Source organism: Dermochelys coriacea, chromosome 7, assembly GCF_009764565.3.
Source record: "Dermochelys coriacea isolate rDerCor1 chromosome 7, rDerCor1.pri.v4, whole genome shotgun sequence".
Taxonomy (NCBI): Eukaryota; Metazoa; Chordata; order Testudines; family Dermochelyidae; genus Dermochelys; species Dermochelys coriacea.
In genome coordinates, this window is record NC_050074.1 from 45627342 (window position 1) to 45653925 (window position 26584).

At 43.4% G+C, this 26584-nt stretch overlaps 1 protein-coding gene across 1 annotated transcript in view; it reads left to right on the forward strand.

Annotated features, from left to right (window-relative positions):
• DOCK3 (dedicator of cytokinesis 3) overlaps positions 1 to 26584 on the forward strand; it is a 603029-nt gene that overhangs the window by 112701 nt on the left and 463744 nt on the right. Inside the window, 2 exon segments of the mRNA XM_043518507.1 lie at positions 5680 to 5720; positions 17208 to 17263. Coding sequence (XP_043374442.1) covers positions 5680 to 5720; positions 17208 to 17263 — 97 coding nt within the window.

Below are 26584 nucleotides of genomic sequence, written 5' to 3' on the forward strand. Positions count from 1 at the left end.
TACTTTTTTTGGCCAGAGGAACTGGGTATGAATATTTATTTTTGATTCTTTAACATACTATAGTATGTTATAGTATAGTAACATACATAAGAAAGCCAAGGAAAGTGTGGGCCCCTTACTGAATGAGGGAGGCAAGCTAGTGACAGAGGATGTGGAAAAAGCTAATGTACTCAATGCTTTTTTTGCCTCTGTTTTCACTAACAAGGTCAGCTCCCAGACTGCTGTGCTGGGCAACACAAAATGGGGAAGAGATGGCCAGCCCTCTGTAGAGATAGAGGTGGTTAGGGACTATTTAGAAAAGCTGGACGTGCACAAGTCCATGGGGCCGGACGAATTGCATCCGAGAGTGCTGAAGGAATTGGCGGCTGTGATTGCAGAGCCCTTGGCCATTATCTTTGAAAACTCGTGGCGAACGGGGGAAGTCCCGGATGACTGGAAAAAGGCTAATGTAGTGCCCATCTTTAAAAAAGGGAAGAAGGAGGATCCTGGGAACTACAGGCCGGTCAGCCTCACCTCAGTCCCTGGAAAAATCATGGAGCAGGTCCTCAAAGAATCAATCCTGAAGCACTTAGAGGAGAGGAAAGTGATCAGGAACAGTCAGCATGGATTCACCAAGGGAAGGTCATGCCTGACTAATCTAATCGCCTTTTATGATGAGATTACTGGTTCTGTGGATGAAGGGAAAGCAGTGGATGTATTGTTTCTTGACTTTAGCAAAGCTTTTGACACGGTCTCCCACAGCATTCTTGTCAGCAAGTTAAGGAAGTATGGGCTGGATGAATGCACTATAAGGTGGGTAGAAAGCTGGCTAGATTGTCGGGCTCAACGGGTAGTGATCAATGGCTCCATGTCTAGTTGGCAGCCGGTGTCAAGTGGAGTGCCCCAGGGGTCGGTCCTGGGGCCCGTTTTGTTCAATATCTTCATAAATGATCTGGAGGATGGTGTGGATTGCACTCTCAGCAAATTTGCGGATGATACTAAACTGGGAGGAGTGGTAGATACGCTGGAGGGGAGGGATAGGATACAGAAGGACCTAGACAAATTGGAGGATTGGGCCAAAAGAAATCTAATGAGGTTCAATAAGGATAAATGCAGGGTCCTGCACTTAGGATGGAAGAATCCAATGCACCGCTACAGACTAGGGACCGAATGGCTCGGCAGCAGTTCTGCGGAAAAGGACCTAGGGGTGACAGTGGACGAGAAGCTGGATATGAGTCAGCAGTGTGCCCTTGTTGCCAAGAAGGCCAATGGCATTTTGGGTTGTATAAGTAGGGGCATAGCGAGCAGATCGAGGGACGTGATCGTTCCCCTCTATTCGACACTGGTGAGGCCTCATCTGGAGTACTGTGTCCAGTTTTGGGCCCCACACTACAGGAAGGATGTGGATAAATTGGAAAGAGTACAACGAAGGGCAACGAAAATGATTAGGGGTCTAGAGCACATGACTTATGAGGAGAGGCTGAGGGAGCTGGGATTGTTTAGTCTGCAGAAGAGAAGAATGAGGGGGGATTTGATAGCTGCTTTCAACTACCTGAAAGGGAGTTTCAAAGAGGATGGCTCTAGACTGTTCTCAATGGTAGCAGATGACAGAACGAGGAGTAATGGTCTCAAGTTGCAATGGGGGAGGTTTAGATTGGATATTAGGAAAAACTTTTTCACTAAGAGGGTGGTGAAACACTGGAATGCGTTACCTAGGGAGGTGGTAGAATCTCCTTCCTTAGAGGTTTTTAAGGTCAGGCTTGACAAAGCCCTAGCTGGGATGATTTAACTGGGACTTGGTCCTGCTTTGAGCAGGGGGTTGGACTAGATGACCTTCTGGGGTCCCTTCCAACCCTGATATTCTATGATTCTATGATTCTATCATAGTAGAGACTGGGAACATTTTATAATCCAGGGCAGGGATCTCCTCTTTATTGGTGTTTGTTTGTAAAATGCCAAGCAGTAATATTATATTAGAATTGCTGATTATTTAAAAAATTGCTATGTGTACATTTTTATAAGAAGAGATTATTTTAAAAAGAAAAAACCTCAGTACTATAGTAGTAATAATATACAAAAACAACAGTAAAAGAATCTTAAGGTTGCAATGTCAAGACCTCCGTATTTAGGAAATGCCAGAATTAAGGTTATCTGTGATTCATTAATTTACTCGTTGTGCATATCCATTATGATAGTCTGCAGTTACACCACCTCATTCGCAATACACCTTCTGATTTCTACAACATTGAGGCATGAGTCCTACAGACAACAGCCTTATTCACTACACATCCATGATTCGTTCCCTGAGCACTGTCCATTCTGTGCACTGAATGAGGCAGAGGTCTTATGGAAACAACAGTAGATGATCATATAATTAAAGACTTTATCATAATGGATATGTACAAAACCACAGGTTAACAAGTAACTGTTGAAGACGGTTATCTGTGTAGACTTACCTTCTAGAGGGGTATGAGACACAAACTTTGGGTTTTATAATTATTTGCTAGACAGCAGAGAAAAGTTGAGACTCAGGAATCCTGGGTTCAATTCGAGTTCTGGAGAGGAGTGTGCTCTTGTGTTTACAAACCCTCCTGTCTCTCTCCCCTCCCCCCCATCTGGTTCCATCGCTGCTTCACCTCAGAGCTCTTAACCTTGTCTCCAATTCCCACGGCTCCTGTCCTCATCCTCTGCTCCTGCTCCTATCCCTGCCTTCTTTAGTTCCTGCTCCTATATCCTTAGTCCCTATGCTCCCCCATGCTCCTATCCCTTCCTCCCTGGCTCCTATCTCGTCCCCCAGTCTGCTCCTCTTCCTCTTCCTCAGCCCCCATACCTCTGCATGTCAATCAAGCTGCTTAATACTTTTCCACACTGCCTTTTTGCCAGCAAGGAACATTGAGAACACAGGAGAGGTCTCCCTGTTGTCAGTTCTGGTGCCTGATGCCACAGTGTTCCCCAGCAATGAGGAGGAGTAATTGCAGTAAAAGTTCTGATCAGCCCAGGTTTCCTGGGGTGGAGCATGCTCAGTGCAGATGGATTCTTTGGAGAATTGAGCTGCTGAACTGTAAGAAATCTCTTCTGAATATGTGTAAATATGTGAAACTTTTAATTCAGAGGTTTATAACTCAGTCAAATTTGGGCAGCTTTCCTTGGGATAACAAAAGGCATGTGTCTGACACCAGAGCAATCCCAATTGCCAATTTTCTGCTCCAGAGCATGGAGATACTAGAATTTCTCAATGAAGTGATTGAGAAAAATTTTTACATAGGCAAAACACATTTTTTCTAATCTTGTTCTCAGAAACGGCTAACCCATTTTGGTTGATTACCCTGAGGCAAATACCTGGCATATAAAATTTCAGCCTGAATGGTTGAAGTTTGAGAAAATTTAAGCAGCTGAAAACAGGGTCTTAAAATGGAAAAGGTTAAACAACTTTAACTGTAGGCATAGCTACCAGTTCTGCCTATAATAATAAATGGTAACAACCAAAATATATTACATTTGTGGCACAAAAAGGGAAAAAAGAAAAGGAATCTGTGCTTCACTTCCCTTGGCTAGATATATTTCCTAGGGTTGACTGTTTTCTCATAGTCTCTGTCCATTTGTTTCTCTCACTCAGCTCTCCAGTATCAACCTTGTTGGTCTTTCAGCACCATCAGTTTTGATTTTTTCCTGTTTTTGTTGCTGATGCTAGCTTACATAAGGTGAAATTATTTTCACCTGTTGGTGAAGCTCAGGTAGCTTGTGGAGAATGAAATTTGAACCCCTTGTAGCCCTTACTGCAGGCTGTTGTTGGAATACTACTATCTGGAGCTCTTGTGTGACACTTGAATGGGATTTAAGAGTAATAATTGGATTTGTGCATTTGTAGATCCTGAGGTCCATTCCTTGACTTGTTTCCATCACTGTCCTTTAGAGACACTGCCACTGAGTACCCCATCCAAGCATAGTGCAACTGCAGTGTTTAAGTAGTGTGAATGGCCTTGCTGACTCCTGTCATTGAAGATACAGCTCCTGGTGTTCCCATTGTGACCTTTGGCATTGTTTGTGCAACTTAACTGATCCCACACCAGAGAAACCGTGACAGGGCAGTGTTTACACAGTATACATCCTTTCCATAAGTTTGTTTTCCTGATTAAATGTTGAACCTATAAAATTCAAGTGTGTTAGAAATGTACTGGAATGTCTTCTACCATGTAGGAAAGATAATCAGGCTGAATTATTGCATGTGTGCTGAATGTGTACTCACCACAGCTGCCAATGGTTCCAAGTAGTTTAAAGAGACTACAAACACTAAGCTGTTTCTGTCCTTCATGGGAATAAGCAGGAGTACAAGATTCTTATGGCTTGTGGTCACGGCAGAGTAAAAATCTTTCAAGAGTTAATAACCTATGTGAGCTATAGTGACTGTTTCAAAGATTAGTCCTGGGGGAATTCTGTGCCACTGTGCATGCACAGAATTTATGTCCCCCGCAGATTTTTGATTCTCCGCAGAAGAATGACTTTCTGCTGAGGAAGCAAAGGGAAGTGTCAAGAGCGGTCACGCAACCTTCCCCAGCAGTATGTTTTGGGTGCCCAAGGCAGCCGGCAGAGTGGTAAATCACTGTGGGCAAGAGGTGGGACTGGGGAAGTCCTGGTTGGTATCTCCTACCCTGTGCTGGACTCGGCTGCTAGTCCGGGCTGGGCTGGGGAGGACGGGACTTAGGCTTCCCCTGCATGGCATCTGGGGCTGGGTCAGACCCACCCCCAGATTTCTCCCCTGGCTGCAGGAAGCTCTGCAAACCCCATCTCTCCCCCCGCTTCCTGCACCCATTGCTCCTCAGCTGCAGGGGGAGGGATCCATGTACAAGGAGCTGCTCTGCCATCCACCCTACCTCTGTGAATCCAGACCCCCACCCAGTCTTACCCAGACTCTCTCACCGAGCCTAACCCCCCTGCACTCAGAACCCACCTTGATGGGCCCGACTACCCTGATGAGCCACCCGTATCCCCACCTCACTGAGCCCCAACCAGTTGCACTTGGATCCCCACCCCACTGAGCTCCACTCCCCCCAGCATCTGGACCCCACCACTGAGCCCACACACCCAGACCCCCCCCGCCAAGCTCTATACGCCCACACCCAGAAACTCCCCACTGCTGAGCCTCAACCACCTTCACCTGGACCCCCCAACAAGCCCCCGGGCATCCAGATCCCCCACTGAGCCACCTGCACCCAGATTGCCCCACACAAAACCCTCTCAACCCACACATGGATCCCTCCCCCCACACACTAAGCCCGCCCACACTTGGATCCTGTCTTGTTGAGCCTGCCTGCTCACATCTGGTGCACTGGCACGAAGGCGCAGGCCCAGTCCTTGCACTGTGTTAGGGTTGGGTGCAGCCTCCCTGCTGAGTCCGTGTCCTGGGGTGGAGGAGCTGTACTGTGATATCCCACCTCTGTGCAGCTAGTGGCCTATGCTCCCCAATGCTATGCTGGAGCCTCCACATTTATTTGACAAATAATAATTGCAGAATTTTGCAGAATTTTAAAATATTGTGTGAGAATTTTAATTTTTTTGGTGCATAATTTTTTGGCACAAAATACCCTCAGGAGTAAAAGATGACCTGAGCATTTGGACGGTTTTGCCAGTGGCAGTCAGATTATGTCAGTATAAAGAAATGCAATGCCACAATTTAATACAGTATATTTTGTCCTGTTTTAGGCTGGTACAGAGGAGTTTCCATTAAGAAGCCAAATGTAAAGGTAAGTGTAAATATAGTCTCTATTTTTAACAATTATTTGAGAATGAAGGTTTTCCACCTTGCTGTTGCAGCCCTAACCCATATTCTCCCTCACTCTTAAGACTCCACTTCCCTTTACAATTATTTTGGCATACATAATTGTACTGAATTTTCTTCTGAATTGCTTCTTAGTCATCCCAAAGGTTCAGAGACCTTTTCCATCTGCATACATGTAGGCTGGATCCATTTTGACTTTTTTTTTTTTTTTCCAAAAAAGCCCAAATGCCTAAATAAGCCTGTTCGATCTTAATTCAGGATTTTTTAAACAAATTTAAATAATTCACTTTATCAAAATATAAATATGAGAATTTTTAAAATAAAGCTAATTGGGGAAAAATATGGTTAATGTTTTATATTTCACAGATTTTATAGTCTAATCAAGGAAATTTTGCAACAGGAGGGCTCTGTATGCTGGCTGTGAATTTTTGTGTGTGTTCGTGTACGCTTAAGCATACAAAGACACCAGCTATTTCCAACATTCAACTGGCTTTTGTTTAAAATACTGTAATTTTCAATGTAATTTATAAAAATATATTAATGAACATTAGTGTCTAATGAATGTTGTTTTTTCAAAAATATAACCTACATAATCAATTAATTATATTTTTCTTCTAATAAAACTTCCCTAAGTTGTTGAGCATTTCATTCATTTGTGCATTTGTTGTTACATTGTACACTGCATAAATCTGTGTTCACAGTTCTGACACAAGAGCCATTCAAATCTACCAGTTTCCTAGGTAACCAACACAGTGCCTCAGAAACAGACTGCATAAAGTGGGAGTAAATCAGATGAAGTAAATCCAAGTTGCATTTCCACCTTTCCAGTATTTCTGTATGGTTAAAATGTGTGTGTTTGCTATTGACTTTCTTGGTGAATTCACTCTTGTTGGGAAAACCTATGGAAGAATCTGCTTCAAGTTTATATTTCAATGGAAAGCGATTTTTCTTCCTCATTTTTTTCCTTGAAAATACTTCATTTTAGTACTTCAGTGAGTGTTTAAGAATTGTTGAACTAGTTTATTGTTTAGCTCCTGTGTGTATTGCCTGTTTACTAGCTTTTGATCTCTATGTGGATGGCTTGTATATTTTCTTGATGCTGAGCAACTGTGTATTTTGAATCTTGGCATCTTTTCTAGGGATACTGTGAAAAGTAGGTTTCAGAGTAGCAGCCGTTTGGTATGACTGGATTTAAAATTGTGTGTGTACAACTTATTGTAGGCAAAGCTGGTAGCTGTGCTTGTCGTTAAAGATGCAATGCTTTCCATTATGAGACCTTGTTTTCAGTTACTTATAACTTTGCCAAACATAAGCCGTTCAGATTTCCTGTGTCAGTTGTTTCTCTCAGGATGAATGTTTTTGGAAAGTTTCAGTTAAAATGTTTCAACCATTTCTTACAGCAAGGTGCTCACATTAAAAAAAATTCTCAACCCTTTCTTTGAGATACTCTAGCACAGGGATTCTCAAACTTTTGTACTGGAGGCTCCTTTCACATAGCAAGCTTCTGAGTGTGACCCTTCCCTTATAAATTAAAAACATTTAAAAACATATTTAACACCATTATAAATTCTGGAGGCAAAGTGGGGTTTGGGGTGGAAGCTGAAAGCTTGCGACCCCCCCCGCCCTGTGTAAGAACCTCATGACCGCCTGTGGGGTCTTGACCCCCAGTTTGAGAACCGCTCCTCTAGCACTTCCATGCTTTGCAGCAGACATTTGAAATTTGCAAAGGGGTCAGAGATGTCGTTTGTCCCAGTGAAAATCTTCTCAAATTTGGCCAAGTTTACAAATCCCTGGAAAATCACAGTTTGGACATGATTAGTAGAGTTTTGTTAAAGGTTAGCAGCATTATTTTCTGAAGATTCAGTCTGTACAAAATGTGCTCCACCACTACAGAGCTCCTATGTACTGGCAAGGTTGTCTGTGCCGTCCTGACAGAGCAACTGAGCATGCTGTATCCTAGGACTGCAGGAGCCATGCAGGACTTTATCTGCAATTGCTCCTGCTGGCAGCAAAGGGACACTGGCACCAGACTCTCTCCTTTGCTCTCAATACTTCTGCTTCTATAGTGGCAGAATGGAAGAGAATGAGAAAGCAAGTTGACTTGAAAGTAGAGGCTGAGGAGCAGAGGGGAAGTGTGGAAGTCAGGATGTTGAGTAGCAGGGGTGAAGATGGGAGAGAGAGGAACAGAGAACAGAAGAAGGGAGTGAGAAGGTGAGCAGACTGGGACAGACGAAGTGAATCCAAGTGGACAAAGTAAACAAAATATAAAGTGCCTGCTTAATGAGCAGCTATTTGATATTGTTTTCTCTATTTTTTGTTGTGTGGTCCCATGGCTTATTTACTACACATAGAATCATAGAATATCAGGATTAGAAGAGACCTCAGGAGGTCATCTAGTCCAGCCCCTTGCTCAAAGCAGGACCAATCCCCAACTAAATCATCCCAGCCAGGGCTTTCTCAAGCCTGAACTTAAAAACCTCTAAGGAAGGAGATTCCACCACCTCCCTAGGTAACCCATTCCAGTACTTCACCACCCTTCTAATGGAAAAGTTTTTCCTAATATCCAACCTAAACCTCCCGCATTGCAACTTGAGACCATTACTTCTCGTTCTGTCATCTGGTACTACTGAGAACAGTCTAGATCCTTTGGAACCCCCTTTCAGGTAGTTGAAAGCAGCTATCAAATCCCCCTTCATTCTTCTCTTCTGCAGACTAAATAATCCCATTTCCCTCAGCCGCTCTTCATAAGTCATGTGCTCCAGGCCCCTAATCATTTTTGTTGCCCTCCGCTGGACTCTTTCCAATTTTTCCACATCCTTCTTGTAGTGTGGGGCCCAAAACAGGACACAGTATCCAGATGAGGCCTCACCAATGCCAAATAGAGGAGAATAATCACTTCCCTTGATCTGCTGGCAGTGCTGCTACTAATGCAGCCCAATATGCCGTTAGCCTTCCTGGCAACAAGGGCACGCTATTGACTCATATCCAGCTTCTCGTCCCTGTAATCCCCAGGTTCTTTTCTGTAGAACTGCCTCTTATCCAGTCGGTACCCAGACTGTAGTAGTGAATGGGATTCTTCCATCGTAAGTGCAGTATTCTGCACTTGTCCTTATTGAACCTTGCTGAACCTCATCAGATTTTCTTTTTTTTTTTTCTATAATATACCTCCTGTTGGATGTTCATATTTAAGGGATGATCCTGCTTCCTATCCTGGGGGCAAACTGTTGTACAAATCCCATTGTAATGGATCTCTGGATCTTATTACTCAAAGAATAAGATTTTTCTTTATCTGTGCTTTCAGGTAAGCATAGATACATTTTCCCTAATTTTTGGTGACATGTTCTTTGAAAAATTAAGAGCTGCTAGCTAAAAGACCTGTGAGAGTCTGTGAAAGGTTTTTGGAAGGTAATACAGAAGAGTTGCTCTCCTATAGTTGGAGTTCTTTGAATAGATTAACTGTATATATTCATGGTCTTGGTTTTCACCTGCACACTACCACCCCAATGCTGGGCTCTCTAAAAAGCTGATCATTGCCAGGCTATGAGGATCCTGTTTGAAGATGTGGAGTCCTTCAGGTAAGGTTATGTAAGGAGGCATGGCCTCCACGTACTTTAATTTCTTTCTACTTCCTCAGAGGCTAATATGGACTCCAAAGAAGTCAGGCGGGAGGAGGAGGAGGAAGTCTAGATCTATTGTCAGTCTATGTGAATTCCAGTCAGAAGTGTGTATCTTTTCTTTTGAGTATTGCCTATATAGATTTCGGCTCTTGGTTATTGCTTGCACATCTTCCAATCATTAGGAGGTATGAATGAGAGGGATATTTAATTGAACAACGATTGCAGAATTGCAATGTTCTACAATTTGGACTTCTTTACATCAGTCATCTGTTTTTCTTTGTGCTGCTTTGCATTAGTTAATATCTGATACATTGACTCCTTTTAAGTCACTGCCTACTCGCTACACTAAGTACTGCCTTACTCAATTGCTATTGTGTTACCTAAAATTTATCACCCAATTAATTGCAATACTCTCTGCAAAAGTCTCTCTCACTTATTGAGATGACTCCTCCAGATCAAAATCTTTTCAAGGCCTTCTTTCAGGGCATAGTTTATTCTTTGAAAGCCACCCCCCCCCCCGGTTTAACACAAGTTTCACATATAAACCTTGTCTTTCCCCTCAACCTGGGGTCTTCTGCAAGGCCCAGAGACTTTTTCCCTTGCATCTCTATCCCCTTGTTCAGGGCCTGCCACAAGAGCCAGTCTCGAATCTGCAGACCTACTTCCAACTGAGCCACTTGCTGGCTTTTAGCTGATCAATCACAGGTGAAGCTAGGCCTAACTTCCCTTCAAGAGCCAACCACTCTGACAAACGCTAATGGCAATAAATATATAGGTAATTTTCTCTGAAAATATAACAAATCTTAACATGACTTCTTTAAAGGCTTTTAAAAATTACCTGAAGAAGCATTCCAAAGAAATGTCTCTGAAAAGGATATCCTAGTCACATGGAGCATATTCTACATATGGACTGTTACTGATAGGTCTTCAAAAAAAATCTGTTGTTTCACATTTTTTCCCACTTTCCTGATGACCTACAATAGCAAACTGGGACCACAAAATATTATATCAGAGAGAAAGATACCACAAGTTATTAGGGCCCCAAACATGCAAACATTTAAGCATGTGGAGAAAGCTACTAGGGGAGAGGCTGTTCTAGATTTGATTTTGACAAATAGGGAGGAACTGGTTGAGAATTTGAAAGTGGAAGGAGACTTGGATGAAAGTGATCATGAATGGTAAAAACAAGGAAATGGCACCTTAAAGACTAACAGATTTATTTGGGCATAAGCTTTCATTGGTTAAAAAAAAACCCACTTGTTCAGGTGCATAGAGTGAAAATTACAGATGCAGGCATAGATATACTGACACGTGAAGAGAAGGGAGTTACCTTACAAGTGGAGAAACAGTGTTGACGGGGCCAGTTCAATCAGGGTGGATGTGGCCCACTCCCAATAAATAAACCCAGTAAGGAGGGCTTTAAACTAGGTCCACTGGGAGAAGGAGACCAAAGCTCTGAGGTAAGTGGGGAACTTGGATACTGGGAGGAAGCACAAAAAGGAAAGCATGAGAGGGAAGGACTCCTGCCTCATACTGAGAAAGCGGAATGATCAGCGAGTTATCTTAAGTGCCTAAACACAAATGCAAGAAGCCTGAGAAACAAGCAGGGATAACTGGAAGTCCTGGCACAGTCAAGGAATTATGATGTGATTGGAATAACAGAGATTTGGTGGGATAACTCACATGACTACAGTACTGTCATGGATGGATATAAACTGTTCAGGAAAGACAGGCAGGGCAGAAAAGGTGGGGGAGTTGCATGGTATGTAAGAGAGCAGTATGACTGCTCAGAGCTCCGGTATGAAACTGCAGAAAAACCTGAGAGTTTAAGTTTAGAAGTGTGAGCAATACGGGTGATGTCGTGGTGGGAGTCTGCTATAGACCACCAGACCAGGGGGATGAGGTGGACAAGGCTTTCTTCTGGCAACTAACAAAAGTTACTAGATCACAGGTCCTGATTCTCATGGGGAACATCAATCACCCTGATATCTGCTGGGAGAGCAATACAGCAGTGCACAGATAATCCAGGAAGTTTTTTGAAAGTATAGGGGACAATTGCCTGGTGCAAGTGCTGGAGGAACCAACTATGGGCAGGTTTCAGAGTAGCAGCCGTGTTAGTCTGTATTCGCAAAAAGAAAAGGAGTACTTGTGGCACCTTAGAGACTAACAAATTTATTAGAGCATAAGCTTTCGTGAGCTACAGCTCACTTCATCGGATGCATTTGGTGGAAAAATGGGCAGAGAGCTGTTCTTGACCTGCTGCTCAGAAACAGGGAAGCATTAGTAGGGGAAGCAAAAGTGGATGGGAACTTGGGAGGCAGTGACCATGAGGTGGTCGAGTTCAGGATCCTGACACAAGGAAGACAGGAGAGCAGCAGAATACGGATCACAAAAGCAGACTTTGACTCCCTCAGGGAACTGATGGGCAGGATCCCCTTGGAGAATAACAGGAAAGGGATAGGAGGCCAGGAGAGCTGGTTGTATTTTAAAGAATCCTTATTGAGGTTGCAGGAACAAACCATCCCAATGTGTAGAAAGAATAGTAAATATGGCAGGTGACCAGCTTGGCTTCACAGTGAAATCCTTGCTGATCTTAAACACAAAAAAGAAGCTTACAAGAAGTAGAAGCTTGGACGAATGACCAGGGAGGAGTATTAAAATATTGCTCAGGCATGCAGGAGTGAAATCAGGAAGGCCAAATCATACTTGGAGTTGCAGCTAGCAAGGGATGTTAAGAGTAACAAGAAGGGTTTCTTCAGGTATGTTAGCAACAAGAAGAAAGTCAAGGAAAGTGGCCCTTACGGAATGAGGGAGGCAACCTAGTGACAGAGAATGTAGAAAAAGCTAATGTACTCAATGTTTTTTTTTGCCTCTGTCTTCACGAACAAGGTCAGCTCCAAGACTGTTGCACTGGGCAGCACAGCATGGGGAGGAGGTGACCAGCCCTCTGTGGAGAAAGAAGTGGTTCAGGACTATTTAGAAAAGCTGGGCGAGCATAAGTCCGTGGGGCTGGATGCACTGCATCCAAGGGTGCTAAAGGAGTTGGTGGATGTGATTGCAGAGCCATTGGCCATTATCTTTGAAAACTCATGGCGATTGGGGGAGGTCCCGAATGACTGGAAAAAGGCTAATGTAGTGCCATCTTTAAAAAATTGAAGGAGGAGGATCCGGGGAACTACAGGCCAGTCAGCCTTAGCTTAGTCCCTGGAAAAATCATGGAGCAGGTCCTCAAGGAATCAATTCTGAAGCCCTTAGAGGAGAGGAAAGTGATCAGGAACAGTCAGCATGGATTCACCAAGGGCAAGTCATGCCTGACTAATCTAATTTCCTTCTATGATGAGATAACTGGCTCTGTGGATGAGGGGAAAGTAGTGGATGTGTTATTCCTTGACTTTAGCAAAGACTTTGATACGGTCTCCCATAGTGTTCTTGCCCGCAAGTTAAAGAAGTATGGGCTGGATTAATGGACTATAAGGTGGATAGAAAGCTGGCTAGATTGTCAGGCTCAATGGGTAGTGATCAATGGGCTCCATGTCTAATTGGCAGCCGGTATCAAGAGGAGTGCCCCAAGGGTCTGTCCTGGGGCTGGTTTTGTTCAATATCTTCATTAATGATCTGGAGGATGGTGTGGACTGCACCCTCAACAAGTTTTCAGATTACATTAAACTGGGAGGAGTGGTAGATATGCTGGAGGGTAGGGATAGGATACAGAGGGACCTAGACAAATTAGAGGTTTGGGCCAAAAGAAATCTGATGAGGTTCAACAAGGACAAGTGCAGAGTCCTGCACCTAGGACGGAAGAATCCCATGCACTGCTACAGACTAGGAACCGAATGGCTAGGCAGCAGTTCTGCAGAAAAGGACTAGGGATTACAGTGGACGAGAAGGTGGATATGCGTCAGCAGTCTGTCTTTGTTGCCAAGAAGGCTAATGGCATTTTGGGATGTATAAGTAGGGGCATTGCCAGCAGATCGAGGGACGTGATCATTCCCCTCTGTTCGACATTGGTGAGGCCTCATCTGGAGTACTGTGTCCAGTTTTGGGCCCCACACTACAAGAAGGATGTGGAAAAATGGAAAGAGTCCAGCGAAGGGCAACAAAAATGATTAGGGGCCTGGAGCAGATGACTTATGAGGAGAGGCCAAGGGAACTGGGATTGTTTAGTCTGCAGAAGAGAAGAATGAGGGGGGATTTGATAGTTGCTCTCAACTGCCTGAAAGGGGATTCCAAAGAGGAAGGATCTAGACTGTTCTCAGTGGTACCAGATGACAGAATGATGAGTAATGGTCTCAAGTTGCAATGCGGGAGGTTTAGGTTGGATGTTAGGAAAAAAGTTTTCACTAGGAGGGTGGCGAAGCACTGGAATGGCTTACCTAGGGAGGTGGTGGAATCTCCTTCCTTAGAGGTTTTTAAGGTCAGGCTTGACAAAGCCCTGGCTGGGATGATTTAGTTGGGGATTGATTCTGCTTTGAGCAGGAGGTTGGACTAGATGACCTCCTGAGGTCTCTTCCAACCCCAATATTCTATGATGAGAAGGTCTCAGTACCAAGAGAGGGAAAATGTGCTTTTGTAGTGAGCCAGCCACTCCCAGTCCCTATTCAAGCACAAATTAATGGTGTTAAATTTGCAAATCAATTGTAGCTCTGCAGTTTTTCTTTGAAGTCTGTTTTTGACTTTTTTTTTTGTTTGAAGTATGGCTGCTTTTAAATCTGTTATAGAATGTCCAGGGAGATTGAAGTGTTCCCCTACTAACATGAAATGGTAGAGTTCATGATTCTAAGGAATGGTAGGAGGGAGAACAGCAAAATAAAGATAATGGATTTCAAGAAGACAGACTTTAGCAAACTCTGGGAGTTGGTAGGTAAGATCCCATTGGAAGCAAGTCTAAGGGGACAAACAATTGAAGACAGTTGGCATTTTTTCCCAACAGACATTATTAAGTGTAGGCACTGACTCCGTGGGTACTCTGCACCCATCGGCAGCTCCCCGCCCTGCCTCCCCACCCAAGCTTGCTTCCACCTCCGCTCTGCCTCCTCCCCTTAGCACGCTGCTGCGTCCTGCTTCTCCCGCCTCCCTCGCAGTGCTTGCGCCGCGGAACAGCTGTTTTGCGCCACAGGTACTCAGAGGGAGGGGTGAGGAGGAGGAACATGACATGCTCAGGGAAGAGGCAGGGCCGGAGCAGGAATTTGGGGAGGGGTCCAATAGGGGCAGGGAGGGAGTGGAGTTGGGCCGGGGGCTGGGGGCGCTAGCACCCACCGGTGCCAAGGAAAGTTGGTGCCTCTATTATTAAGGGCAAAAGAGAAAACTATCCCACTGCTTAGGAAAGATAAGAAGTGTGGCAAGTGACCACCCTGGCTTAACCAGGAGATCTTCAGTGATCTAAAAATCAAAAAAGAGTGGTACAAAAAGTGGAAACTGTCATATTACAAAGGATGAATGTAAAAAAATAACAAGTATGTAGGGACAAAATTAGAAAGGCCAAAGCACAAAAGGAGATGAAACTAGCTAGAGACATAAAGGGTAACGAGAAAACATTCTACAGATACATTAGAAGCAAGAAGAAGACCAAGGAGAGGATAGGCCCATTACTCAATGAGGGGGGAAAAACAATAACATGGAAATGTGGAAATGGCAGGGGTGCTTAATGACGTCTTTGTTTCGCTTTTCACCAAGAATGTTGGTGGTGATTGGATGTCTAACATAGTGAATGCCAGTGAGAATGAAGTAGGATCAGAAGAGGCTAAAATAGGGAAAGAACAAGTTAAAAATTACTTAGACAAAGTAGATATTTTCAAGTCACCAGGGCCTGATGAAATGCATCTTTGAATACTTAAGGAACTGACTGAGGAGATATTGAGCCATTAGCGATTATCTTTTAAAAGTCATGGAAGACAAGAGTGAGTCCAGAAGACTGGAAAAGGGCAAATATAGTGCCAATCTATAAAAAGGGAAATAAGGACAACCCGGGGAATTACTGACCAGTCATCTTAACTTCTGTACCCGGAAAGGTAATGGAGCAAATAATTAAGCAATCAGTTTGCAAACATCTAGAAGATAATAAGATGAAAAGTAACCGTCAGCATGAATTTGTCAAGAACAAATCGTGTCAAACCAGCCAGATAGCTTTCTTTGACAGGGTAACGAGCCTTGTGGATAGGGCAGAAGTGGTAGACGTGGTATATCTTGACTTTAGTAGAGCTTTTGATACTGTCTCACATGACTGTCTCATAAACGAACTAGGGAAATGCAGCCTAGATGGAGCTACTATAAGGTGGGTGCAAAACTGGTCAGAAAACCGTTCCCAGAGAGTAGTTATCAGTGGTTCACAGTCATGCTGGAAGTTTTTGGTCTGGTTCTGTTCAATATCTTCATCAATGCTTTAGTTAATGACCTAGAGCAGAGGTGGACAAACTATGGCCCACGGGCCAGATCCGGCCTGTCGGGGCTTTGGATCTGGCCTGTAGGATTGCCACCTCCATGGTGCTGAGGGCCTCGCGCCACTCTCAGAAGCATCCAGCACCATGTCCCTGCGGCCCCTGGGGACAGGGGGCAGAGGGCTCTGTGTGCTGCCCTCGTCTGCAGGCACCGCCCCCTGCAGCTCCTGTTGGCCAGGAATGGGCAACAGCAGCCAATGGGAGCTTCGGGGGAGGTACCCACAGGCAAGGGCAGTGCGTGGAGACCTCTGCTCTCCCTCCCCCAGTGGCCGCAGGGACGTGGTGCTGGCTGCTTCCGGGAGTGGCACGGGGCCAGGGCAGGCAGGCAGGGAGCCTGCCCTGACCCCAGTGCGTGCCACTGCCACCCCGGAGCTGTTCCAGGTAAATGGCACCGGGCTGGAGCCTGGGCCCTGAACCCCTCCTGCACCCCAACCCTCTTCCTTGAGCCCCCTCATATACCCCGCACCCCTCCTCTGCCCCAGTCCCTTGCCCTGAGCCCTTTCCTGCACACCGCACCACATCCCACACTCTCTCCCACACCCCTGCCCTAGCCCTACATTCATGGCCCTGCATGCAATTTCCCCACACAGATGTGGCCCTCGGGCCAAAACGTTTGCCCACCCCTGACATAGAGAGTACACTTACAAAGTTTGCAGACGATACCAAGCTGGGAGGGGTTGCAAGTGCTTTGAAGGATAAGATTAAAATTCAAAACGATCTGGACAAACTGGAGAAATGGTCTGAAGTAAATACGATGGAATTCAATAAGGACAAATGCAAAGTACTCCATTTAGGAAGAGTAAAGATCAGAGGAGAAAAAGAGGGATGATACATTTTCAGGGGTGGAGTGTGAAGGAAAGCAGTTTAATTCTGAGGATTAAGTCCACAATTTGACAGTCAGAGAAACCACAACAGATAACAGCATAAATATGCTTTGAATTAACTCAACAGCAAAAATTGAAACTCTTGTAAAGAGCAAAGAGGAAAAAATAGGAAGTATTGTTGGAGCCCAGAATTCTATTTCAAACTAGAAAGTTAATGATTTTAAAAGCTGCTTTTTAGAGTTATAGTGCTTTCAGATGTTTTGATCTGTTTGCTGTGATATTTTTGTTTGATACATACACAAAACTTCCCCATAATGAAGTTATTTTCCCCAAGAATGAACGGTTATATGTTACATTATTGTCAAATCAACATACTGTCCTATTCTGAGATAAATTGAAGCCATCTGGTGTTACTATCATTTGAATATTGATTTTGACAGTGATAGCTTATTTCGCACTATAGATGAAATTGGAAAGTTGGCAATTATCAAATGTTTGCTAATTTTGTTAGAATGAAAACTGTTCAGAACTATAATTGTATTTTTCTGACAAGTAGAATTATTATTCTCTCTTGCAGGGGATCTTTCCTGCTAACTATATTCACTTGAAAAAGGCAATCGTCAGTAACAGAGGGTGAGTATTTTTCTTGATTTATTAAGAAGTTGCCTCATTTGTGTAAATGGAGAGGATCTGAGAAATGATCTGGTTGGAATTTTGAAAGGATATTGTCAAAAACTCCCCCCCCCAATTTATTATTTTTCTTTCTTGTATATGATACGTAGGGCTCTACCAAATTGACAGCCATGAAAAACGCATCACAGACTTTGAAATCTGGTCTCCCCCAGTGAAATCCAGTCTTTTGTGTGCTTTTACCCTATACTATACAGATTTCATACAGAGACACCAGCCTTTCCCAAATTGGGGGTCCTGACCCAAAAGGAAGTTGCAGGGAGGTTGGAAGCTTATTTTAGGGGGGTTGCGGTATTGCCACCCTTACTTCTGCACTGTCTTTAGAGCTGGGTGGCTGGAGAGCAACAGCTGTTTGCAGGGGGCCCAGCTCTGAAGGTAGCATCCCGCCAGGAGCGATGTAGAAGTAAGGGTGGCAATACCATGCCACCCTCATTTCTGCTTTGCTGCCTTCAGAGCTGGGTGGCTGGAGTGTGGCAACTGCTGACTGAGGACCCAGCTCTGCAGGCAGCAGCACAGAAGTAAGGGTGTCAATATCATACCATGCCATCCTTACTTCTGTGCTGTTGCTGGTGGTGGCTCTGCCTTCAAATGTGGGCTCCCAGCTAGCAGCTGCCACGCTCCAGCTGCCCAGCTTTGAAGGCAGCACTGCCGCCACCTGCAGCAGCACAAAAGTAAGAGTAGCAGTATCGCAACCCCCCATACAATAACCTTGTGACCGCCCCCCATACTCCTTTTTGGGTCAGGACCCCTACAATTACAACACCATGAAATTTCAGATTTAAATAGCTGAAATCATGAAATTTATGATTTTAAAAATCCTGTGAGAGTGAAATTGATCAAAATGGACTGTAAATTTGGTAGGGTCCTAATGATACTCTTTGAACTGTTTTTTCCACCAAATGCATCCGATGAAGTGATCTGTAGCTCACGAAAGCTTATGCTCTAATAAATTTGTTAGTCTTTAAGGTGCCACAAGTACTCCTTTTCTTTTTGCGAATACAGACTAACACGGCTGCTACTCTGAAATCTTTGAACCTTGAAAATCAAATGTCATTCTGTGGGGTTCTGTCCTCCATTTATCAAATGTCCCAATTGTATTTTTAATATTGGAAGAACAAAAATGGCTCTGTTTACACTCCTCTGGTTGTGCACTGGAAAAATAACATATGGATGATGTCATCAGTAATATGTACACTTTTAAGAAACCATTCACACTCCCACACTTCTCTAACTTACATGGGCTCACTATTTTATTCATTATAGTATGCTAAGGGAGCACAGATATGCAGCTAGCACCTCTTATTTTGCTATGATCAGACCTTCAATTACTTCTAATGATTCTTAGCCTCCTAAGTGCTTAAGTTACTTTTGAAAATTGAACTAGGAGTTTAATTTTCAAAAGCATCAAAGATCCAAAGTCCCCCTTTTTTTCAAAAGGGACTTAGTCAGGCACTTTTGAAAATTTTACTTTGTGTGTGTAAAAAGAGTGTCCTGATGATGAAGTCAAGGTATTGTCATCTAGGAGCAGAGTTTGATATTAATATACAATAACTCAGGGCACATCTTTAAAAACTTGATCAGCTGTACACAGTCAAAACTTGGGAATAGAAGGCCTTGCTGTTCTGTGATCCCTTTCATGCAATATTTTGTTTCAAAAAGAAAAGGAGTACTTGTGGCACCTTAGAGACTAACAAATTTATTAGAGCATAAGCTTTCGTGAGCTACAGCTCACTTCATCGGATGCATTTGGTGGAAAAAACAGAGGGGAGATTGATATATACACACACAGAGAACATGAAACAATGGGCTTATCATACACACTGTAAGGAGAATGATCACTTAAGATAAGCCATCACCAGCAGCGGGGGGGGGGAGGAGGAAAACCTTTCATGGTGACAAGCAAGGTAGGCTATTTCCAGCAGTTAACAAGAATATCTGAGGAACAGTGGGGGGTGGGGTGGGAGGGAGAAATAACATGGGGAAATAGTTTTGCTTTGTGTAATGACTCATCCATTCCCAGTCTCTATTCAAGTCTAAATTAATTGTATCCAGTTTGCAAATTAATTCCAATTCAGCAGTCTCTCGTTGGAGTCTGTTTTTGAAGCTTTTTTGTTGAAGGATAGCCACTCTTAGGTCTGTGATCGAGTGACCAGAGAGATGAAGTGTTCTCCAACTGGTTTTTGAATGTTATAATTCTTGACGTCTAATTTGTGTCCATTCATTCTTTTACGTAGAGACTGTCCAGTTTGGCCAATGTACATGGGACAGGGGCATTGCTGGCACATGATGGCATATATCACATTGGTAGATGCACAGGTGAAGGAGCCTCTGATAGTGTGGCTGATGTGATTAGGCCCTATGATGGTGTCCCCTGAATAGATATGTGGACAGAGTTGGCAACGGGGTTTGTTGCAAGGATAGGTTTGTGGGTTAGTGGTTCTGTTGTGTGGTGTGTGATTGCTGGTGAGTATTTGCTTCAGACTGGGGGGCTGTCTGTAAGCAAGGACTGGCCTGTCTCCCAAGATCTGTGAGAGCGATGGGTCGTCCTTCAGGATAGGTTGTAGATCCTTGATGATGCGTTGGAGAGGTTTTAGTTGGGGGCTGAAGGTGATGGCTAGTGGCGTTCTGTTATTTTCTTTGTTGGGCCTGTCCTGTAGTAGGTGATTTCTGGGTACTCTTCTGGCTCTGTCAGTCTGTTTCTTCACTTCAGCAGGTGGGTATTGTAGTTGTAGGAATGCATGATAGAGATCTTGTAGGTCTCTATCATGCATTCCTACAACTACTGGTACTTCAGATCGTTGAGATCTAGGGGAGTTCTAGCCTTTCTTATGCTAGGGAGTTGAGATCCAAGAGTAGGAATCTAGTTACTATTCACAGACAAAAACCTATATTAAACTAAAGTGAAAGTTGAGAGTACACATCAGGTAACATGGGATAAAAAAAATTCAAAGAATGTTGTAATTATCCCCAAAATAAACATTGCAAACCCAGGACCACAACCACTAAAATGTCTTAATCATGATTGAATGGTTGCTCCATGGTATCACTTTTCTGTCAACGTACATGCCTATATTGTATGTAGCATTTTGATTGTGTATAGACGTGCCATCATATAATCTAAAACCTTACTGTAATGCAGAGATGTTAAGTGATTGAGGCTGATATCCTCAAAAGATATTTAGGCACCTAACTCCCACTGATTTCAATGGGAATTAGGTGCCTAAATGCCTTTGAGGATCTGGGCCTCAGTGTTAGATGTGCTGTGGAAATATTGGCCAAGATTTTCGGAAGTGTCTAGTGATTTGGGGTGCTTCCAAGTTTTCAGTGACCAATTTGAGACACCATAAAATGGCCTGATTTCAGAGGGCAGGTGCTCAACACTTTCTGAAAAGAGATTCAAATTGAGCACCAAAATCTTGAGGCACCGAAAGTCGCAATGTTTCTGAATTTATAATTCTGCATTGTACACTCCTTAATCATCAGAATTGCTCCCAGCCAGCCAAGAAGATATTATGGGGAGATGTAGGAAGGATCTGATAGAGGGAGGGATCCTATTCCTGCATTCCAAACCAGTGCACTGATATCCTAGTTCAGCGGTTCTCAAACTGGGGTCCGCGAGGGTACTCCAGGGGATCCGTGGGCCCCACTGATCAACTACTCCGCATCCCTCCCTCAGTTCCTCCTGCTCCCTCCCAGGACCTCCTGCATGCCAGAGAACAGCTGTTCAGCGGCTTGCAGGAGGTGCTGGGAGAGAGTGGGAGGAGCAGGGACAGAGTGCTCTCAGGGGAAGGGGTGAAATCATGTTTGGAACTGCCAGCCCTGCTGATCAACTCCTCCCCCTCCCTCCCAGTGCCTCCTGCATGCCGGGGAACAGCTGTTCAGCAGCGTGCAGGAAGCACGGGGATGGGGCATGCTTGGGGGGTGGGGGCAGAAAGAGGCAGGGAAGAGGAGGGACGGGTGGGGCAGGAGCAGGAAGACGTGGGGCAGGGGTGGGGTCTTGGGGGAAGGGGTGGAGTGGGAACGGGTCATTGGGCTGAGCGGGTGTCCGCAAAAATATTTAAATCAAAATGGGGGTCCTCGGGTTGCTAAAGTTTGAGAACTGCTGTCCTAGTTCATTGTGTGTATGGTTTGGAGCTAGGCAGTTCTAAGATGAGTTCTCACTTCTTTCCCATCAGTCTTGATAATTCATCGCACTTCAAAATCCTTATTTAGAGAGGCTTCACATCAATACATCTAAAAGACTCAGCTGTTGTTCTTTTTCAGGTACTGGTCCCTCTGGGTATTCTCTGTGGGGTATGCATGCACTCTGTTCACTTGGGACCAAAAGTTCGTCAGTAGCAGTGTCTGTTAATGTATACCTACATGCCGCCTCATGTTGAAAACCATAGGTGTAGATGGCATTGTGGACCAAGTACCTCTTCAGTTCCTTTTCTACAGCTCACGGTCTGGGATGAGATACTCCTGTGTCTGTATTCTCTTCTTTCACTTGACATTTATCTTTAAATAATTGTAAATAATTATTTCATTTTTACTTTGTTATCTTAAGTCTAGTTTATTAGGGTTAAGGTGGGTTGCGGGTTCCTTTCTCACTGTGTCCCTCCACGACAATGGGGCCTTATCCTTCAGGATTCTGCCAGTTCAAAGCTTGCCTTGCAAGTAACAAACAGTGAACCCCAACACCCGAGTCCCCCAGAGATGTCTCCCTATTGTGTCTAGCCCTTTCCTGAAACATTCGTAATAGTTATTAAGTTTGTTGCTTTTTTAAAGACACAATATACTGTAGCCTGTTTGCTTAACTGGTGCACTGAATTGGTTTATAGTAAAAGTTTATTTAACAAAAAGATGTAGGATTAAGAGATACCAAGTATAAGGAATAAAGGGCTACAAACAAAAAGAGTAAAAATACCCTTCTAAGACTGAAATTTAATTTCAGCAAGTTACAATCTTTCCCTAATCAGGTTTCTCATCTAAATTGAGTTCCCAGAGACTTCAACCTCCTTAGTTGAAGGATTCACTTTTCTTAGATATACAAGAACTCTGGCCTCTCATATCTGCCCAGTAATGCGTACCAAAATGGCTTTCTGTTTCTGCTGATGTCTCCCAAAGTTTATTGACCCTGTTACAAAAGAAAGGAAGGCTTCTTGCTGTTCTTCCCTTCCTGTTGACTTCCCATGCCCCTGCTGATTCTTATGTGAATAGGGCTTCCATTATTTTGATTCCATAATGTTTAATTTACATTGGAGACAGAGCCCTTCTGTGCAGGAGAAAACTAGTTTTTTCTTGTGTTTGGTCACAGACTTTGAAGCATAATATCAGTAAGTATCCATAATTCCTCATATAGTGTTAATGTGTACATTTCACCATGATATGCATCACCATTGAGTCATAGGCTTTCTTAAAAGACCTTAACTGATGCACTTTTATTTCATATAAAATCAGTATATTTAATTGCTTATCATTTGAGGTTCAGACTCCCTGTCTTTATAGACCAGTAAACCTGTGAAATGTATTCTCAGATTAAGTTGTTCTCTCCTAGTGGGGTATAGATGACATGCTGTCTTCCCTCCACTTGTTAGCTTATATGTAAATGTATTTGCATTGTCTTTTCCTGATGACCAAGATGGTCAGACAAGCATATACACATTCTTTTGTCTAAAGCAGACTGGGATTATGCAATGCTTGCCAAACACATTTTAATAACATAATTCTAGCACATATTTATAAATTTGCACATGCCCCATACATACATCATGCAAGAATATTGATGATCAGTGAGTTAGTAGTTTTCCAGTGAGATACTGCATACCATGTTTTGAGTATCTATCATGACAACAGTGCGTTAGGTGTAGTGAATATGTCAGCTCTGACAAGAGTTGCTAACACACAGTAGTACAGTAACTCCTTGCTTAACATTGTAGTTATGTTCCTGAAAAATGCAACTTTAAGTGAAACAATGTTAAGCAAATCCAATTTCCCCATAAGAATTAATGTAAATCGGGGGGGGGGGTTAGGTTCCAGGGAAATTTTTTTCACCATACAAAAGACTACACACACAGAGTCAGTATACGTTTTAAACAAACAATTTAATACTGGTACACAGTGATGAAGCTTGGTTGAGGTGGTGAAGTCAGAGGGTGGGATATTTCCCAGGGAATGCTTTATTGCTAAATGATGAACTAGCAATCAGCTGAGCCTTCAAGGGTTAACCCATTGTTGTTAATGTAGCCTCACACTCTACAAGGCAGCATGAATGGAGGGAGGGGAAACAGCATGGCAGACAGAGACGCACACCGAGAGAGAGATGCGCATTGCCCCTTTAAGTACGCTGATCCCACTCTAAGTACACTACCTTTTTAAGTAGATCAGCAATTAGAGACAGAAGCTGCTGCCAGGAAGCTCCCTCCATCCTGAGCCCTGTCGTGCCCACCCCCCACTCTATGGCAATGGGGTAAGCAGGGTGCAGGAGTCGGGGGGAGGGGAACACCCTGACATTAGCCTTCCTCTTGCCCCCCTTCCCTCCCCTGCACAGCAAGCAGGAAGCTCTGGGGAGTAGCTCCAAGGCAGAGGGCAGGAGCAGCACATGGTGCGGGGTGGGGGCGCATCTGAACTGTTGGCAACTGATAGCCTGCTGGGTGGCTGCTGCACAGGGAACTTAGGGAAACGGGGAGCTGCCGGTCCACCCTGGTTCCAAGCACCCACCAGCTAGCTGCAACGGGCTGCTCTTCCTGCAAGCAGTGGACAAAGCAGGCAGCTGCCAAACGACAGGGAGCATTGCGCAACTTTAAACGAGAATGTTCTCTAATTGATCAGCAACGAAACAATGTTAACCGGGAAGACTTTAAGTGAGGAGTTACTGTAAACCACTAATGGGTCTTTGTGTCACAGAGACATCTGGGGCCAGATTTACACAATTGCTGAGCACTCTCAATTGCAACCAAAGTTGATTGGAGCTGTGCTTTGAACATATAAAGTGCTCTAAAGTGCTAAGTGCTTTTGAAAATCAGGCCTTAGTTGCCTGTAGTTGGACACCCAATATTATTGGACAGTTTTAACAGTTCTGGCCTTAATCATTTTGTGCCTCAGTTTCTCATCTGTAAAATGTAGATGATTATACTATCTAATCTCACAGAGGTGTTGCAAAGACAAATTCATTAATGTTTGAGAAGCACTCAGTTACTGTGATGAGAATACTACAGAAATGCCCATTAGTAAATACATTTTGTGTTCAGTGCAGGATTTGGATAGTATCTGTTAAATAAGGCCTGGGGCTCTACACTGAATATGGAGACTAAAAAGAAGTGTTGAATAAGTACCCATTCACTGAAGGAGGCAGGGGTCCTATGTGGGTGTGTAATTAAAGATTGTATTGTAATGCATTGTTACAAGGGGGCAGAATTAAGATTGCATGGGTGGCTTTAATACTGGCATTTCCTAACTTTTGAAGGGTTGATATTGCTATCTTAATATTCTTTTAATGTACTTTGAGGATGGAATATAATATATATAGTACACTGAATTCCTATCTGTGTTTTTTTCCTCTAGGAGGCTGCAAGTCTCTTATAATCCTTAGTTGTTACAGCTTTACTGCTTATTTGCAAATTATTAATTTAGTTTTAAATCTGTAAAAGGCATCCAGTTTAATATCTCTAGGTTTTTTGTATAATATATAATGTAGTATGGATTTTTAAAACAATGTCTTCCAAAAATATGCTCACTAACTGATCCAATACCCATAATTATAGTTATCACTTATTAATGCCCTGTTTCTGATAAACATTTGTAAACCGAGTAGAAAGGGTCTTGGAGGGAATCCCAACAATATCTAAAGACAGACACAGTATATCGTAACTTACAGTTTCTGGATAAAAGTTCCCTTTAACTAATCTTTAGTGAGAACTATTTCTTTTTGTACCCAGTTTTATTTTAGCTTAGTTTCTTTCAATGCCCAGCTTGTAAGTGTATTTCATTAGAAACATTCTGGCATTCAAGGCTGGGGAAGCTAAAGGGAGCCTCAAGACAACCTGCATTGGAATTTAAACATTAGTTACTCATGCTTATTCAAGTGTGACGTACATGAAAACCTATCTATTTAGAGTCTGACCTTGTCCATTGAAGAAATGCAATTTACAGGTTAAAAAAAATGTTCATGATGTTATAAAGTAGACCAGTGAAGACCTTTATTAAATTGTACAGTAGGACATTTGACCAATTTAAGATTTAGACAGACACAACATGACATTTCATTGAAAGTGTAGGTGTAGCGTAGAGAAGAATGCAAGCTTATAGGAATCTGAGCCATGATGCTTAAATGGTTTAACTGTAATCCTGTTATGCACTCTCTTTAAATTCAACCACATACTTGAAGGTTAGATTTAATCTAGCAGAATGTACTTTCTTGTCAGTAATGAAAGAAGCTTGCAAACCATTTTCTAAAAAGAATCTTTAGGAAAAGTTTTCTTTAGATACAGTGAAATTATTATTTACCTATTCTCATGTAAGACATATTGTCTGGGGTTTTTTCTACCTCCAGAAGATTTTTTTAATGTATACTGGGTTATTTTTCAACCCCTCTTTTGTAGTTCGGTGACATTTTACGAAGAGCCCAGCAGAAACTAGATGATTTTCAGCTTTCCTGATTCCCAGTTCTCAAGTTGTTGCCAACAGGCAATCCTTTTGTTTCTCCATTTGGTGTACATTTTCAGTGCAAGCCACTGATATGGTCTTTGACTTACTGTTTAAGATCTCGGTTCCATGTAAAAAGCAACATTAGTCTAAGTGTTTTATAGGCTGATAAAGAAACTTCTTTAACAGGGATCCTGAAGGCACACTAAAATGATAAATGGACTACAGAAAATAATTTGTCAGAGGCAAATATGAACTTTTCAAACACATTAAGAATGGGATTATTAATTACAAGACTCTCAGGTCCCTGTTCTTCCTTCAGATATACCCATGTAAGCGGCGGAACTTTCCTGACTTCTGCACCAGTGAAGTGGTCTAGCGAAAGGATCTGAGTCCTCGCTTCCACTTCCTTTACCCAATGGCCTCCCTGCCCTTGATGACTCCCCTTCCACTCTCCTCTCTGGTAGAGTCCTCGTAACCCCAACAAGGCTGGGCCCAGGATTCCTGGGGGGCTCGACCCCCAACCCTGCTGCGGTCACCTAGGACAGGGGCTAGGGTGTCCCCACTCAGGGATACTCTCTCTGCACTGGGCACTTCTCTGACCCACTGACCATTACATACAAGTTAAAGCAAATGCAAGTT